The following is a 17,657-nucleotide window of genomic DNA, read 5'->3' as shown; positions in this document are numbered from 1 at the left end:
CTGTTGGAAGAACTTAATGAGATTTTTTATTACTCCCAAAATTAAACCAAGACAACTGAAAACAGAACAGCCTTGCTGGAGACAATGTGGCCACAAGGAAGCGGGCCACGCTCATATTTTCTGGTCTTGTCCTAAAATTCAGAAATACTGGCAGGATATTCATTCCACTTTGGAGACCATTCTGTGTTTTGAGATACCTCTGTCTGTTTCTTTTCTACTGTTGGGAAATATCCCTGAAAAGTTTCTAACACATGATAAATATTTAATCAAGATCCTCTTAGCATTAAGTAAAAAAGCAATCACACGACGCTGGTACCAACAGGACCCACCAACGAAAGATCAATGGATGGACATTATTGAGGAACTGTATTCTATGGAAAAACTAACATTCATACTGAGACTACAAGAGGATAAATTCTATAAAAAATGGGAAAGTGGAATCTCTTCTCTCAGCCTAGTGATATTGCAATAGAATTTAATTGAATGTTTATTGTAATATGAAAAATGTAGCCTTTTTTTCTTTAACTTTTTGTCCTTTTTCTTTCCCGTATTGTCTTGTTAGTTGAGTTTTTGTTTGTGTCTGTTCTTCCTTCAATAAAAATTAAGTGAAAAAAAAAAAGATAACACAAACTCTAGACTTCCATTGTAAAGGTTTGAAGGTTAAATGTCTGTATTTATATGTCGACTCACTCGGATGCACTGAAGATATGACTGCTGTTGGTGGCCAGGCCGTTGATGGGACTGTCGTGTCCCCTGACGTCCCCTAGGGGTGCCAGAGTGTCAGTGTTCCAGAGTCGCAGGACTCCGCCTCTGCAGCCACTCAGCAGCATCATGGGGCTGCCTGGTACCATGGCCAGGGCACTCACCCAGTCCGGGGACAGCCCTGGGAGGCTGGACGACTGCTGCAGTGGGGCACAAGTACATACGTTAGTATAGCGGTTAAGTGCATGTACACTGCTGTTTGAAGCGCTGGTTCTCAAAGTAGAGTCCGAGGACCCCTGTTGGACGTAGCGCGTGGAAGGAACACGTTATTCCAAACAGTTCCTCTCCCCTCCATCAGGCGCCCCGGGCTGGACCACTGGTGGAGAACCACTGCTCTAGTCTATATATAACTCGTGCACACACACCTGTAGCAGTCGTTTGCTGGCCACGTCCCATTTCTTGATGCAGTAGTCTCTGGAGCCGCTGTACAGACTGTCTCCCTGCAGGAGCAGCGCCTCCATGCCGTCGTTATGGGCAGGCTCCATTGTGTAGCTGGGAGTGACGCTGCCCTGGGCCCCCTCTGTCACCTCAAACATCTGGACGCACACACACACGCACATACGCATGCACAGTTGCGCGCGCACACACACACACACACACACACACACACACACACACACACACACACACACACACACACACACACACACACACACACACACACACACACACACACACACACACACACACAAAATTAACCACTTAAACCCTATGTGTACAGTATATACTTCGTTGACCGGTGTGTTGTCCCACAGGGCTCTGCACATACGCTATAGACTATATCGTACGGCATACTATAGCGCGCCGTTTTTCATCATTTTTGATGATTTGAAAAAAATGAAAAAAACGATGGGTTATAGCCCATGTTTTTTTTTTGAAAAAAAAAGTTATCCTCGTTTCTCATCATTTTGGACCATGGGCTATAGCCTATATCGTACGGCATACTATAGCGCGCCATTTTTCATCATTTTTGATGATTTGACAAAAATGAAAAAAACGATGGGTTATAGCCCATGTTTTTTTTAATTTTGAAAAAAAAGTTAGCCTCGTTTCTCATCATTTTGGACCGTGGGCTATAGCCCATATCGTACGGCATACTATGGCACGCCGTTTTTCATTGTTTTTGAGGATTTGAAAAAAATGAAAAAATGAAAAAAAAAACGATGGGTTATAGCCCATGTTTTTTGAAATTTTGAAAAAAAAAGTTAGCCTCGTTTCTCATCATTTTGGACCGTAGGCTATAGCCCATATCGTACGGCATACTATAGCGCGCCGTTTTTCATCATTTTTGATGATTTGAAAAAAATGAAAAAATGAAAAAAACGATGGGTTATAGCCCATGTTTTTTGAAATTTTGAAAAAAAAAGTTATCCTCGTTTCTCATCATTTTGGACCATGGGCTATAGCCTATATCGTACGGCATACTATAGCGCGCCATTTTTCATCATTTTTGATGATTTGACAAAAATTAAAAAAACGATGGGTTATAGCCCATGTTTTTTTTAATTTTGAAAAAAAAAGTTAGCCTCGTTTCTCATCATTTTGGACCGTGGGCTATAGCCCATATCGTACGGCATACTATGGCACGCCGTTTTTCATTGTTTTTGAGGATTTGAAAAAAATGAAAAAATGAAAAAAAACGATGGGTTATAGCCCATGTTTTTTGAAATTTTGAAAAAAAAAGTTAGCCTCGTTTCTCATCATTTTGGACCGTAGGCTATAGCCCATATCGTACGGCATACTATAGCGCGCCGTTTTTCATCATTTTTGATGATTTGAAAAAAATGAAAAAATGAAAAAAACGATGGGTTATAGCCCATGTTTTTTGAAATTTTGAAAAAAAAAGTTATCCTCGTTTCTCATCATTTTGGACCATGGGCTATAGCCTATATCGTACGGCATACTATAGCGCGCCATTTTTCATCATTTTTGATGATTTGACAAAAATGAAAAAAACGATGGGTTATAGCCCATGTTTTTTGAAATTTTGAAAAAAAAAGTTAGCCTCGTTTCTCATCATTTTGGACCGTGGGCTATAGCCCATATCGTACGGCATACTATGGCACGCCGTTTTTCATCGTTTTTGAGGATTTGAAAAAAATGAAGAAAAAAACGATGGGTTATAGCCCATGTTTTTTTAAATTTTGAAAAAAAAAGTTAGCCTCGTTTCTCATCATTTTGGACCGTGGGCTATAGCCCATATCGTACGGCATACTATGGCACGCCGTTTTTCATCGTTTTTGAGGATTTGAAAAAAATGAAAAAATGAAAAAAACGATGGGTTATAGCCCATGTTTTTTGAAATTTTGAAAAAAAAAGTTATCCTCGTTTCTCATCATTTTGGACCATGGGCTATAGCCTATATCGTACGGCATACTATAGCGCGCCATTTTTCATCATTTTTGATGATTTGACAAAAATTAAAAAAACGATGGGTTATAGCCCATGTTTTTTGAAATTTTGAAAAAAAAAGTTAGCCTTGTTTCTCATCATTTTGGACCGTGGGCTATAGCCCATATCATACGGCATACTATGGCACGCCGTTTTTCATCGTTTTTGAGGATTTGAAAAAAACGAAAAAAAAACGATGGGTTATAGCCCATGTTTTTTTAAATTTTGAAAAAAAAAGTTAGCCTCGTTTCTCATCATTTTGGACCGTGGGCTATAGCCCATATCGTACGGCATACTATGGCACGCCGTTTTTCATCGTTTTTGAGGATTTGAAAAAAATGAAAAAATGAAAAAAAAACGATGGGTTATAGCCCATGTTTTTTGAAATTTTGAAAAAAAAAGTTAGCCTCGTTTCTCATCATTTTGGACCGTGGGCTATAGCCCATATCGTACGGCATACTATGGCACGCCGTTTTTCATCATTTTTGATGATTTGACCAAAATGAAAAAAACGATGGGTTATAGCCCATGTTTTTTGAAATTTTGAAAAAAAAAGTTAGCCTCGTTTCTCATCATTTTGGACCGTGGGCTATAGCCCATATCGTACGGCATACTATGGCACGCCGTTTTTCATCGTTTTTGAGGATTTGAAAAAAATGAAAAAATGAAAAAAACGATGGGTTATAGCCCATGTTTTTTTTAATTTTGAAAAAAAAAGTTATCCTCGTTTCTCATCATTTTGGACCATGGGCTATAGCCTATATCGTACGGCATACTATAGCGCGCCATTTTTCATCATTTTTGATGATTTGACAAAAATGAAAAAAACAATGGGTTATAGCCCATGTTTTTTGAAATTTTGAAAAAAAAAGTTAGCCTCGTTTCTCATCATTTTGGACCGTGGGCTATAGCCCATATCGTACAGCATACTATAGCGCGCCGTTTTTCATCATTTTTGATGATTTGAAAAAAATGAAAAAATGAAAAAAACGATGGGTTATAGCCCATGTTTTTTGAAATTTTGAAAAAAAAAAGTTATCCTCGTTTCTCATCATTTTGGACCATGGGCTATAGCCTATATCGTACGGCATACTATAGCGCGCCATTTTTCATCATTTTTGATGATTTGACAAAAATGAAAAAAACGATGGGTTATAGCCCATGTTTTTTGAAATTTTGAAAAAAAAAGTTAGCCTCGTTTCTCATCATTTTGGACCGTGGGCTATAGCCCATATCGTACGGCATACTATGGCACGCCGTTTTTCATCGTTTTTGAGGATTTGAAAAAAATGAAAAAATGAAAAAAACGATGGGTTATAGCCCATGTTTTTTGAAATTTTGAAAAAAAAAGTTATCCTCGTTTCTCATCATTTTGGACCATGGGCTATAGCCTATATCGTACGGCATACTATAGCGCGCCATTTTTCATCATTTTTGATGATTTGACAAAAATGAAAAAAACGATGGGTTATAGCCCATGTTTTTTTAAATTTTGAAAAAAAAAGTTAGCCTCGTTTCTCATCATTTTGGACCGTGGGCTATAGCCCATATCGTACGGCATACTATAGCGCGCCGTTTTTCATCATTTTTGATGATTTGAAAAAAATGAAAAAATGAAAAAAACGATGGGTTATAGCCCATGTTTTTTGAAATTTTGAAAAAAAAAAAGTTATCCTCGTTTCTCATCATTTTGGACCATGGGCTATAGCCTATATCGTACGGCATACTATAGCGCGCCATTTTTCATCATTTTTGATGATTTGACCAAAATGAAAAAAACGATGGGTTATAGCCCATGTTTTTTGAAATTTTGAAAAAAAAAGTTAGCCTCGTTTCTCATCATTTTGGACCGTGGGCTATAGCCCATATCGTACGGCATACTATGGCACGCCGTTTTTCATCGTTTTTGAGGATTTGAAAAAAATGACGAAATGAAAAAAACGATGGGTTATAGCCCATGTTTTTTGAAATTTTGAAAAAAAAAGTTATCCTCGTTTCTCATCATTTTGGACCATGGGCTATAGCCTATATCGTACGGCATACTATAGCGCGCCATTTTTCATCATTTTTGATGATTTGACAAAAATGAAAAAAACGATGGGTTATAGCCCATGTTTTTTAAAATTTTGTTAGCCTCGTTTCTCATCATTTTGGACCGTGGGCTATAGCCCATATCGTACGGCATACTATGGCACGCCGTTTTTCATCGTTTTTGAGGATTTGAAAAAAATGAAAAAATAAAAAAGAACGATGGGTTATAGCCCATGTTTTTTTTTATTTTGAAAAAAAAAGGTTAGCCTCGTTTCTCATCATTTTGGACCGTGGGCTATAGCCCATATCGTACGGCATACTATGGCACGCCGTTTTTCATCGTTTTTGAGGATTTGAAAAAAATGAAAAAATGAAAAAAAACGATGGGTTATAGCCCATGTTTTTTGACATTTTGAAAAAAAAAGTTAGCCTCGTTTCTCATCATTTTGGACCGTGGGCAGTGTTGTTTTTGGCAGCAAATTTAGCTTTAGTCATAGTCTCTTGAATGGCTTTCATTTAGTTTTAGTCACATTTTAGTCACCTGGAATGTATAGGAATGAATAGTGTTAGTCGACTAAAGGTCATAAGACTTTAGTCGACTAAATCTACAGTTGATTTAGTCGGGCCTTGATGCTGTCGTAATGACTGTTTTTACAGTTGCTGAAAAAAATAAAAATTGTAGATGACTCATACTGGATCTCTTGTCCACTAGTTCCTTCCTAACATTTTAGTCTAGTTTTGTTGACGAAATTTTCAGTATATTTAGTCACAGGGAGAAGATTATTATTATTATTTTTTTATGTATCCCCTATCCCTTACATGGGCTACTGGCTTCTTAATTTTGATCTCAAAGTGCACCAGATTGAAGCATTTTCATGGCAAATTTACAGATTTTTCTGGACACGGGGGGGGGGGGGGGGGGGGGGGGTACATAATATTATGTTGCTTGGGGCCACTACAGCAGTGGTTCCCAAAGTGGGGTCCGGGGACCCCCAGGGGTACCTGAGGGAGTTCCAGGGGGGACCCATCTATTTTGTTCATGTTCATAAAGTGCTAAAGTGTTTAAAGCAGTGGTTCCCAAACTTTTTCATGTCAAGGACCCCCAAATTGACACTACTTAGTGTGGACCCCCATTTGAAAAGATATGCCAGGGACCCCCATAAGAGAAGACGTACACATTTAGACGTCTACATTTAGACGTCTACATTTAGACGTACACATTTAGACGTCTACATTTAGACGTCTGTATACATGTAGACGTACGTATACATTTAGACGTCTACATTTAGACGTCTACATTTAGACGTCTACATTTAGACAGTGTCCCCCCGAGTGCCTCCCCAGTCTCCCCCCCGAGTGCCTCCCCAGTGTGCCCCCCGAGTGCCTTCCCAGTGCCTCCCCAGTGTTCCCCTGAGTGCCTCCCCAGTGTCTCCCCAGTGCCTCCTCAGTGCCTGCCCAGTGTCCCCCAGTGTCCCCCCAGTGTCTCCAATAGCAATACAAGAGCAATAATACAAATTAATCTTAATGTATTAATCTTATTAATTAATTAATCAAATTAATTAATTAATCATCAAATTGCGGCCTGTGCCCAGCACCATGCCAAAGCTTTTTCCTGCAGGAAACACTGCTTGTGGTTGTAAATATATTGTTATCCGTGTTGCGAGGATGAGGGGGTACCTGGAAAAATATCTACCCCAAAAGGGGTACCTGGTCCAAAAAAGTTTGGGAACACCTGCACTAGAACCGGCATTGGGGGGCTCAGAGTGCGTCCACTAAGGAAAGTAGTCTTTCTATTGACACAACCCGTCTTTGTATTGGTGAGTAGGTCAAACGTTCGTGAGATTTCCACAAAAGAGGAGAAGCTGGTCTGATTTAGATTTGAGATTTAAAACTGATAGTCCCATAGCCTTACTGCAGGGCAGAATCGAAGCAGTAAGGCTATGGACCAGAGCTACCCGAAAGCTATTGATTGAAATATGTATTAACAGTTTGCAGAATTACAGTACATTTCAAGCACAACTCAATATAAAAACTGTTAACTGTGAGTGGAGACAACATAAAGCATTACACTTGTTTACAATAGGGTCCACCTTGTTCAATTCACCAAAACATTTAGAGACGTACAAATAAACACTTCTATATAGTTAAAGAACAGAACAGGAATTCATCATAAAGGAGGTAAAAAGGGAAAATAAACATATAAAGTGAGGGGGGGGAGGGGTGGGTTTACTGGGGCCAGTTTTGAATTGGAGCCATCCGTAGGTGCCCTTTGAGAGCGGTTTTGAAGGAGTCACGGGATTCGCATGTCTTAATGACTGTTGGTAGGGCATTCCACATTTTGGTGGCATAGGAGCTAACAGTGAAGCTACTAGTTGTTTCAACTAGTAGCATTAGCTACACGTAGCTATAGTTATCTCAATGTATGTAAACAAACCATGGGTTTCAACAGAAGCATGTGAACCAACCTGCTCTAGTTTGATGTTTGGCTGCAGAATGACGTCCAGCATTTTGTTCCGTTTCTCCCGCAGAATCAGCGTCTCCAGCTCTCTCCGGAAGAGGCTGAATATGACCTCTCCCACCCTATGCTCCCACCGCACTGAGGCGCTCCAACACGAACACTCTGACATTAACAAATACATGCGGCTGCAGTTTGTCCAAAACACGCAGGATGTCCTCTCCCACCGACGCCATGTGTTCCTGTATCTTCAGCCGTACAGACTCCACGTGACGATTTTTACCTCCTTTAGGAGACATTATTGGAATGTTTTTTACCACGAGCTTTATTTTAATCTCACTGACTCCACCATGGTGGGGGAAACCGTTAACCACCGCGCCGCTATCACTTCCTGGAGGAAGCGGTCAAGCGGGGGAGGAATAGGGGAAAACGTTCACGCATGTGCAGCGAACGATCCAAGAACTGTTGCCTTTGATGGTTTCCGCCCCCTGGCGGAGAGGAGGTGTGTAACTGTCACTGAATAATGATTTAGAAAAATAGTGTTATTTATTTGATGTATATTTTGATGCAAAAAAATACCTTTCTTGTAGAAGAGAAGCTGATCTACAAGCTTGCTGTTGTTGCTGAATGTTCACCCCAGAAAAGGAACGCTAGGGTTCATGTGGTTAATGTCTACAAACAGACCCCTTTAGGCCTAAGGGGTCCATTTGGTACCGTTAAAGAGGTAATGTATGTGATTTATTTGTTAAGATAAGCCCTGCTGCCATACATAGCCTTATGCATCCATCCACCTAGCATCCTCATCAATCCATCCATCCCTCCATCCATCCATCCAGTTCTTTAACTATATAGAACTGAGTCCTCACTCTGGTGGGTGGGATGAGGGTCAGCGGGGGGAAGGTGTAGAGCAGGGTTTTGGGCCATCGATGGGCCAGGGTATCCAGTCCCATATGGTCCCATGCTCATTGAGAAGAAGAGCGGGCACTTCGCGTTCTCTTCTGAGGCAAACAGGTGGGAGTCTGCATGGGAGTCCCGAACTTGCTCCAGATCTGGGTGTACTTCTGGGTGTAGAGACCAGTCTGCATAGCGAAGTGGATGCCTGTACAACAGGTTTGCTCCTGTGTTCAGGAGTGCGGTGACGTGGCATGCTCTGATGGACAACAGGCATGTGTTGCCACATAGAGCTTGCGAGCCAACAGATGGAGGCGTGTGGACTTGAGTTCGCCCTGCCTGTTGGTGTAGCACATCGCTGTTGTGTTGTCTGTTCTCACCAGGACATGGCAACCTGGCTATGTTGTATTCAAACTCGCAGTGAGAGGAGAGACACTATAGGCCATATGGTTCTCAAACCTTTTCATGTCAAGGACTCTTATAAATTCATACTGTAGTATGACCCACATCTGAACATATTTTGTGCCTTACAAGATTTGTGTTGTTAAAATGTTTCAAAATTACTATTTACTTGTATTAGGGTTAAAGTGGTTGTACATTAGAGTGAAAGTGGTTAAATCGATTTTGATGCTATTAACTAATTTAGCTGGGGACCCCCTGGAACCCCCTCCTCAAGGACTCCTGGCTGGACTAGGCTTCTCTAAGCATTCAGGGGGATGAGATGATAATAAAACCAGATATGCGTGGCGTAGACAAGATCACATTAGTCAATTTGAACCTGAAAGCAGGCTTTTTGCCATGTGAAAAGCCTTATGATGCAAAGTTATCTGTGAACTCAACTAGGAACTGCAATTATTCATTATTTTATTATAGTGATTATTCTATCAAGTATTAATTAATTAATCAAAAAAGATATATCTGATCTACAAGATCCCAGAGTTAGGTTTAGTTTGTGGGAGCTTGTAGAGCAGCTACTTTCGCCATTTAAAAAAAGGGGGACATTTAAAATGTTCTCCCCAAAAACAGATACTTTTTTATTTAAAATGTAATATTTTTATTTTATAAGTATGGATTAAGTCGATTAACTGTTGCACCCCTAAACTCTACTGGATGCTGTGGAGACTGACATGAGCTCATGTTGCCTCATCTTATCATTCTTTTATCAGATATGTGATATATGTGATATATCTCATTTTTATTCCATCATGAAATTGAATTGAAAATAGCAAAGGCCTTGTTTGCAGAATGCAACCCAATTTTGTTGTCCTAAACATAGAAAGACAGATGTAGGCTACTACGTATACAAAACATAATATATATCTAATGGCATTAAAGGGCCACTTCACCCCTTTTGCAACCAGATCTTATTTTAATGATGTTTGGGAGACAAGAAACACTTTCCTGGGGTTTTTATGTCGGTAATAATGTGGTTTTAGATATTTTAGTATTTCAAAGTGTCTGTGATGTCACGGACACTGGTCTCACTTCCTTCTTGGACTACATGGTGTCTCCTTAGAGTATATATATTAATAGAGACGGCACCGGATTTCTCCTCCCATCGACCACTTGCATAAAGTTGCTCAAAAGCACATGAGGCAATTTCACTCCTCCTTCTGGGTAGGAACAGAGTGCATTCTGGCATAGATTGGACCAAACACATAAACACGCTGGCCGTTGACTATCATTGCACACGTTCACGTATGAAACAGCGTTCATGACACACGTGTCATCATGAATGTGTGCAATGATTATCAACGGACCAGCTTTGGCCCAGCGCTGCAATACCAAATTCGGCCACTATGTCCATTTCGCCTCAGGGTTTCCTCTGGGTTCCGTCTCTATTAATATATACTCTAAGGTTGTCTCAGTAAGACCATAGAGTTATAAAGGACTGCCCCGCCCCCTACTATTCATTTCGAAGTTGCTCAGTGGCGTTTTGAAGCACCCGGAAGAATGGTCTACTTCCGTATTGACTCGATTTGGACACCAAAATTTGGTGTCCAAAATGTGGAATTGCTCAATGTTAAACCTGAGCTGCACAGGGTTTTCTCATGCTAAATGCACGGGCCCGCCTGCATTCTCAGCTCTGACCAGCAGGGCTCAGCGCTTCAATGCTGGAGAGCCTCCCTGGGGGCTTGAGTAAGACAGCCCTCCCCCTAAAGTGGGTGAGAGCACCAAAGCATTATGGGCATTGTATAGTAATCCAGCAATCCAGTCAAACTCTAGTCAAACACACAGACTTAATTTTTCTGGCCATAGGTTGCAAATTTAAAATTGAGCTACTGTTAGTGTTATCTACTACAAATATATACATTGAGTGACTGGAGTTTCTTGGAGTTTCTTAGTTGAAATGTTCCCTTTAAAGGCGAGGTCGTTGGTACCCACGTCTGCAAAACCACCAGTCTTGGCTGATCTATAGATCAGACGGTCAGACCCCACAGAGTACGTATTCCCTTCAAGTGTTTAACTGTAGCCCCACTCTACTTTCTGTCTCTCCTACACGGTCTCCCTCTCAGCTTTAATGTCACTTTTGAGTGGCTGGATGTGAAAAGGGTGCTAATACAGTATACGTCGTACATCTCACATCAGCTCACTGGTTGCAACAAATTGATATGATGAGCAAACCAAATCTGTAGCGACCAGATGCTAAATAATATGGTTATGAGAAGACAATAACATACAGAAGAGCATGTAACAGCAACACACCCGTAAAGACGACAGTCTAGTCTAGTAATGGCTGTTACCAACGACTTATAACCATTTATTTATTCATGAATAAAATAAGATTATGTTTGAGCTGATAATTAACTAATGCTTTGATCTAATGTATTTTTGACGTATATGATTAGTAAAGATATAGTAATAATAATCACTAAAATAGTAGTAGGCCTATAGTAGTAAAATAAATTGCTAATATCATTGTAATGTACCGTATTTTGAGTCTTACTTACATCCAATATATATTTGTTTTTCATTAGTGACATATTGTTTTCGAATGGTGTCTACCTCACTTGCTATGCTATAACTGAATTTCCGTTGCAAATACGGTCTATCTGTCTGTCTGTCTATATATCTATCCACACATCCATCTTCTCCTTCATACATGGTTGTCAGTCCATCACGCCTCATGACACGCTCCATATGTGGCCACCTCCAAATATGAAGATCATGACACTGACCTCATCAAACCCTGCGGATAGTCATACATGGGGAAGACTAGATCATCACCTAGATCTACATATGGAGCCGGCCAGCAACTCTACATCTGACCTAAAACCTCAAACCCTTAGATATCCATATATGGAGCTGACATGTTTTGACATTCCATACTTATATGTTGATCCAGCCCCACTCGTCCTTCCTCTTCGATGTCTCTCTTTTGACTGATACCTGTCCATTAAAAATCTAGACGGCCCCGCCTCATAGTTATTAGTGCAGCCGCGCCCGGTAGCACTAGTAGTTCTCAACAGACCTGAAAATTAAGGCCCAACCCCACCTGGGCCCTATTCAAACCCTGACTCAAGACACTGCCCCCGATAGATCTCTATATATGGAGCTGACACCTGTTCTGACATTCCATATGTTGATCTGACCTCATCAAACCCTGTACACTCAAGACACGCCCCACATGGCCAGACCTCATCAAACCCTGTACACTCAAAACTCTGCCCCTGCTGCCACCCTTAGATCTCCATATGGAGCACACCTGTTCTGACATTTCATATGTTGATCTGACCTCATCAAACCCTGTACACTGAAGACACACTCCATATGACCAGTACAGAATCTATGGATGTTTGATTCATTTGGTTACATTTGTACACTCTGAGTAAAACAAAAATGGGTGAATATTAAACATTTCTCTTTTGCCTTTTATTTTCATCAAGTACTTAACAAAGAAAGATAACTATTATGTTTAAGGTTTTTATAAATCTTCTAACATGTTCCTGTATATGCAGCCCACACACACACACACACACACACACACACACACACACACACACTTAGCCCCGCTAGCACACTTCCATTTAATGAAAACAATCACAGGTTTTCATTCAAACTACAAATAAACACGTACTTACACACAGTCACATACTGTAAATTCCTGTTTCCATTTCACATAGTCACATTAGATATCCATTTCATTGTATGCTGTAAGTAATGCTCTGATAACCACTTCACTGAGACACTAGAGGTTTGTATTAAAACGATATCATTTGGTTCTGCTGGGTTACATTCAAGATAAGAAAAAAATAAAACAAATGTCTGCAGTGTAGATGCAGTAAAATGCAAGGAGGAATGTTGCACTTGTCCTTTATGGTGTTTAACCACAATAACCCTGGCATCCTTTTGGAAGAATTTCATACATTTCCGTTTTTTTCTTCTTCTATTATTCCCTTCCATTTTTCACAATAATAACATCTACAATATATAGGGCTTAAAGGAGTAGTTCACCCAAAAATTACTTATGGTATCTTCTATCAATTACGCACCCAATGAAGCCGGATTTCCTTTTCCTTTTTAATTTTCTTTCTTTGTCGCATTCCTGAGTCAATCATTTGATTATTGGCTTAGGAATGTGACAAAAACAAACCAAAAAATACATGTAATTGATCAATGCTAAATTGTGCATTTATATAGCGCTTTTATCCAAAGCGCTTTACATAGATTGTGTATTACATTCACCCATGCACACACACACACACACACACACACACACACACATTGATACACCGATGGCGGAGGTAACCATGCAAATCAGGAGCAATTAGGGGTTCAGAGTCTTGCTCAAGGACACTTCGACACGAACTCTGGGAACCTCGCGGTTCCCATCTGACCGCTCTACCGGCCACACTACCCCTGAGCCACTGCCGCCCCAGTCATAAGATTCTTAATTTATTTTTATTTTGTGATTAACTACTCCTTTAAGAGACACAAAAGGTCATCTACTGCACATTGCATAGGCCGAGACCAGGCCTACTTCCTTCTTTCCCCCTATACTAAATCTAGCTATTGACGATGTTCACCTGCATGTGAGTGATGCTAGGGGTTTATGTGGTTAATGTAACCCGTCTACTCCAACCTTTCACACAAGTCTGAAGTGATTTTACTGAGGAAAATAAATAAAAGGAAAATCCCTGAAATATGGTTACAGCAATATACCTGGACCGAAAGAGAAACGGAACACCAATGTGGAGATTATTTGTAACCATTTGAACCCCAACAACATCCCTATTTCGGGGTGAACATTCACAAAAAAAAATCATGTTCATCAGGTCCGATGAAGACCCACAGTGGTCGTAAAACGTTTTGCTTAATAAATTCTCTGCTGGGATAGTGTGCGCAATTCACTTCTTTCTTTTCCAATGCACACAGTGTTGTTCAGCACCTGGGAAAAAATGTGTCGGGATGTGAGTGTTTCCCTTTCGACTTTCGAAGTCAAAAAGTTTCCAGTTAAAAATATAACGCACTATCATGGCAGGGCAGTTTCTCACTGTGTGCAAAATCTAAGTTGCCAGAAAAAGAAAAAAAAAATCAGACGTTGTGTGAAAAGGCCTTAATTCATAACTAACCATAAAGTGCTAGTTCATTTTATAGAGCATGACGGTTAACCCATTAAAACCGAGAACGCATCTGTGTCATTTTAGATTTTTGTGTTGCCTATTCAAAGATAGCACAAGCTTGTACATCTACTATTTTTGATCATTTTGGACAAATCTTGAAAGTGTGAGAACTGATGATTTAGAAGGCATTTTGTAGAATTGGCCGCAGGTCTTAATGGGTTAAAACACGTTCACAGGGCTATATGTTAGTCCAGCTAACCAAAGGTTCAAATGCTTCTGAAAAATAATAATAAAAAAATAATAATAAAATGGTTCTCAACCGGTGGGTCGGGACCGAGTCTCCAGATTTTGGTGAGATGACAGTGAAGTGACAATTTAAGTAGCCTAACGTTTTTAATATCTTATACTGCATCAAAAGCAATCAACAAACTAAAATGTCAAATAATACAAGAAAAAGGCCATTATTTCGTGGGGTTGTGAGCTCTTAGATAGGCTATTTTCACAATATTTTAAATCAACAAATAAACTGAATGCCTCATCCCCTACACATTCAAGTGTTTGTCAGGGTGTGGGGGTCACCAGTTCAAATATGATTATTTGAGGGGGGTTGCGGCCTGAAAAGTTTGAGAACCACTGCCCTAATGGACTTAGCTTAAGGTTGCTGGGCAGCTGGAAATGACAGGGCTGGGATAGAATGGACTGGACTGGAGCAGGCAGAGCTGAAATGCAGTCTTCTAATTCAGTTTTGCTGAATTGTTTGCAGGTCCATAATCTAACATGGTCCACAAATGACCACCGCCGTTGTAGTCTCATCCACAATATAGTCAAGTGCCTCACAATTCCTCACTCTGACTATTATACAGCTGGTGTAACACTCCAATTTACTTTTGTCCACCTAAAAATAATCTCTGTGCACCTGGCTTCTTATACTTTGCTTTTTATCTCCATAGCAAACACATTACTGTGCTATTTTCCTGCCATTCCTCAGAGTGATATCAAAAGTGGAAGCCTAGTGCTTAATGTGTATGGTTCTAGACAGTGTGTCAGAGGGTGCATTTGGGCAGTCCCTCCATGTCCATCATGTTGAGCGGTTTAAGCTCCGCAGGGACTACTTCTGCCATTTCGTGAATATCTTGGTGTACTTCTCGTCATAGTGGTTGCCCATGTTGGGGTCCCAGCCAAATGGCCAGAAGCCATAGAGGTCAATCTGTAGCATAGATTGAGTCCAAGTGCTGAATACAAACGAACCGCCACCGTCCTTTACTCGCCGTCTACATGTACCTTGTAATTCCTCCACGTAGCTGGTGTGTATTTCTGTACACCTAAAGAAAGCATCCCTGCATTGAAATGCGACAGTAGTCCCCAAGTGCTGTGATGCCTCGATGCACTGCTATCACACTGAAACACTACTGTTGTTCCCTATTAGCGCTGCCAAGCCTCGATGCACTGCCGTCGCTTTGAAACACTACTGTTGTTCCTTATGAAGCTGTGAAGCCTTGCTGCCAGGTTACACTGCTTTATGCAATGAATGCCAATCCAACTCCATATCTATACTCACTGAGAGGTGCCCTTGTTACACAGCGAAACCCTGAGTGTTAATGTGACTCTTTAATAATAATTTTCACATTTTCTTTTTCCTCCCAGACCAATGTTTGAAAAACTAAACCGGTCGCAGGCTGTGTTTCCTGTGGAGTTCCACTGAAACATGCGACCTGGGTTGTCCCGGTTCGTTTAAACATTGTAGTTGCAAACGCAGTGAGCACTTACTATGAGACCTAGCAGATCATGTCTGTCCGTGTGTCCGTGTGTCTGTCCCGCTATCCAAATATGGAGTGTGTTGCATCAGCAATCACTCAGCTCCATATATGGGCACAAAAGGGGCCAGGTCCACTCAGCTCCATATATGGGCACAAAAGGGGCCAGTGATTTGTTTGTTGTGGACCTGGCCCCTTTTGTGCCCATATATGGAGCTGAGTGCGTTCGCTTCCCGCGTTCGCGCGTCTTACTCGTATACTGTGTATCTCAGAACCAGAGAAGATGCAGGGAAGCAAATGCAAGCCCTGTCCAGTTTGGTCCTTGAGTGGATCCCAGGCTGACTCGATTGATCTCCCCTCTTCTCCCTATTAGTTAGAAGGACCCTAAATGGACTGGATGTTTACTTCTAGTGAGTCCTAGCTGTAATGAAGATACTTAAAGAAGGGTGACATGGTTAATTTGGGCGTTTTATTTTGAAGTTTCAGCTTGAAACGCTGGCTCTGAAGTTTCTGAACCAATCAGAGCGTCGTATCCCTTCAGGCAATGGGACGGTAGCTATGCTAAACGCAGGACGCATGAGTGCGTTTGTTTACAAGTCAGATAGTCGGCCAGCGGTACCATATTACTGCTATGTGGCTTATTTATACCCTATAATGTTTTCAGATACATATTTTAGCGCGATAATTAAGTATAAACCGACTGTCTGGATGTCATCTTGAATGAGATTAAAAACGGAGAAGTTTGTAATCAAAAGCACACGTGTTTGGACGATACAGCAATGGGAATCAAAAGGGTGAGGCTTCTATTGATGTGGGCCTGGACACGTCATCAAGCAGGACGTTTTCCTTTTCAGGAAGTAATTCAAATTCGATTTTTATATAAAAATACACAACATTTTTTGACATCCATTGTTAGGTATGCCCATATGATGACCACGGATGTGGTCATCATATCATATTCACAAGTGTGAAGTGTTGTTTTTCATTTCACTGGGTCTTTAAGCTCCAGTATCGTCATAATGTTTCTGAGCACATATCAAACTCTGCTCTTGTGTTTCTGCAGCTATGAGTTGGCACCCTCCAAAGAGAAAAGAATCCCTGTCCTCGCCATCCGCACTCTGCAACCACTTTGCAAAACTAGTTATTTGAACAGCGTATTTGCTAGCCGAAGCACCAATAATGTCATAGCAATAGTAGGCCATATCCATATATACTGTATGTCAATGGGTTGATCAGCACCTGACACGGCAGATCCTCAGCTAAACAATAGGAGAATCCATGCCTCCCATCACCCTGCCACATCCTCTGTTCCGCAGTTCATGGACACGTTTCAACCGGTGGCTTGGGGACCGTGAATTACGTCAACCTTGCAATTACAAGAGGCTTGCAACTTGAATCTTGAAGGCCATATTGGCCAGAAAATAAAATATAAAAAGGTAGAATCACCCCATTTTATCACACGTTTTATTTTACTCCATGGGTATGGTGGATTTACATTCTAGAATGATGAATCACACCATTACTTTGAGAAGAACTGCAGATAGCTTTCTAGTAGCCCTATTTATTTTGATTCAAGATAGGCCCCTATGATTTTGTAAACAGCTGAAGCCTAGGTTCTTAACTATAGCTTAGGGAAACAAGCTACATTGTTCTCGTTAAATAGGCAATCTAATTCTAATAAAATTTAGGAAATCAAAGTAATATTAGTTTAGAAAATTGCTGGAATTTATTTAATCTAATCCAATAAATTGTTTCCTACAAGACGGTGGGTCCTTGTTTTTCACCGTGTTTAAAAATGTATAACACACC

The 17,657-nt window shown here is 40.6% G+C and overlaps 1 protein-coding gene across 1 annotated transcript; it reads right to left on the bottom strand.

Annotated features, from left to right (window-relative positions):
• Positions 1 to 686: 686 nt before the first annotated feature.
• LOC308309674 (kinesin-like protein KIF21A) lies at positions 687 to 8,724 on the bottom strand (the record flags this gene model as incomplete). The annotated part of the gene is made up of 5 exons (XM_080755586.1): positions 687 to 902; positions 1,128 to 1,298; positions 7,650 to 7,780; positions 7,980 to 8,030; positions 8,625 to 8,724. The coding sequence occupies 5 exons, from the start codon at positions 8,722 to 8,724 to the stop codon at positions 687 to 689; spliced, it is 669 nt and encodes a 222-aa protein (XP_080611712.1).
• Between the last annotated feature and the right edge of the window lie 8,933 nt (positions 8,725 to 17,657).

Source organism: Protomyctophum bolini (assembly GCF_963924005.1).
Source record: "Protomyctophum bolini genome assembly, chromosome: 22".
NCBI lineage: Eukaryota > Metazoa > Chordata > Actinopteri > Myctophiformes > Myctophidae > Protomyctophum > Protomyctophum bolini.
This window is presented reverse-complemented; position numbering and strand designations above follow the sequence as displayed.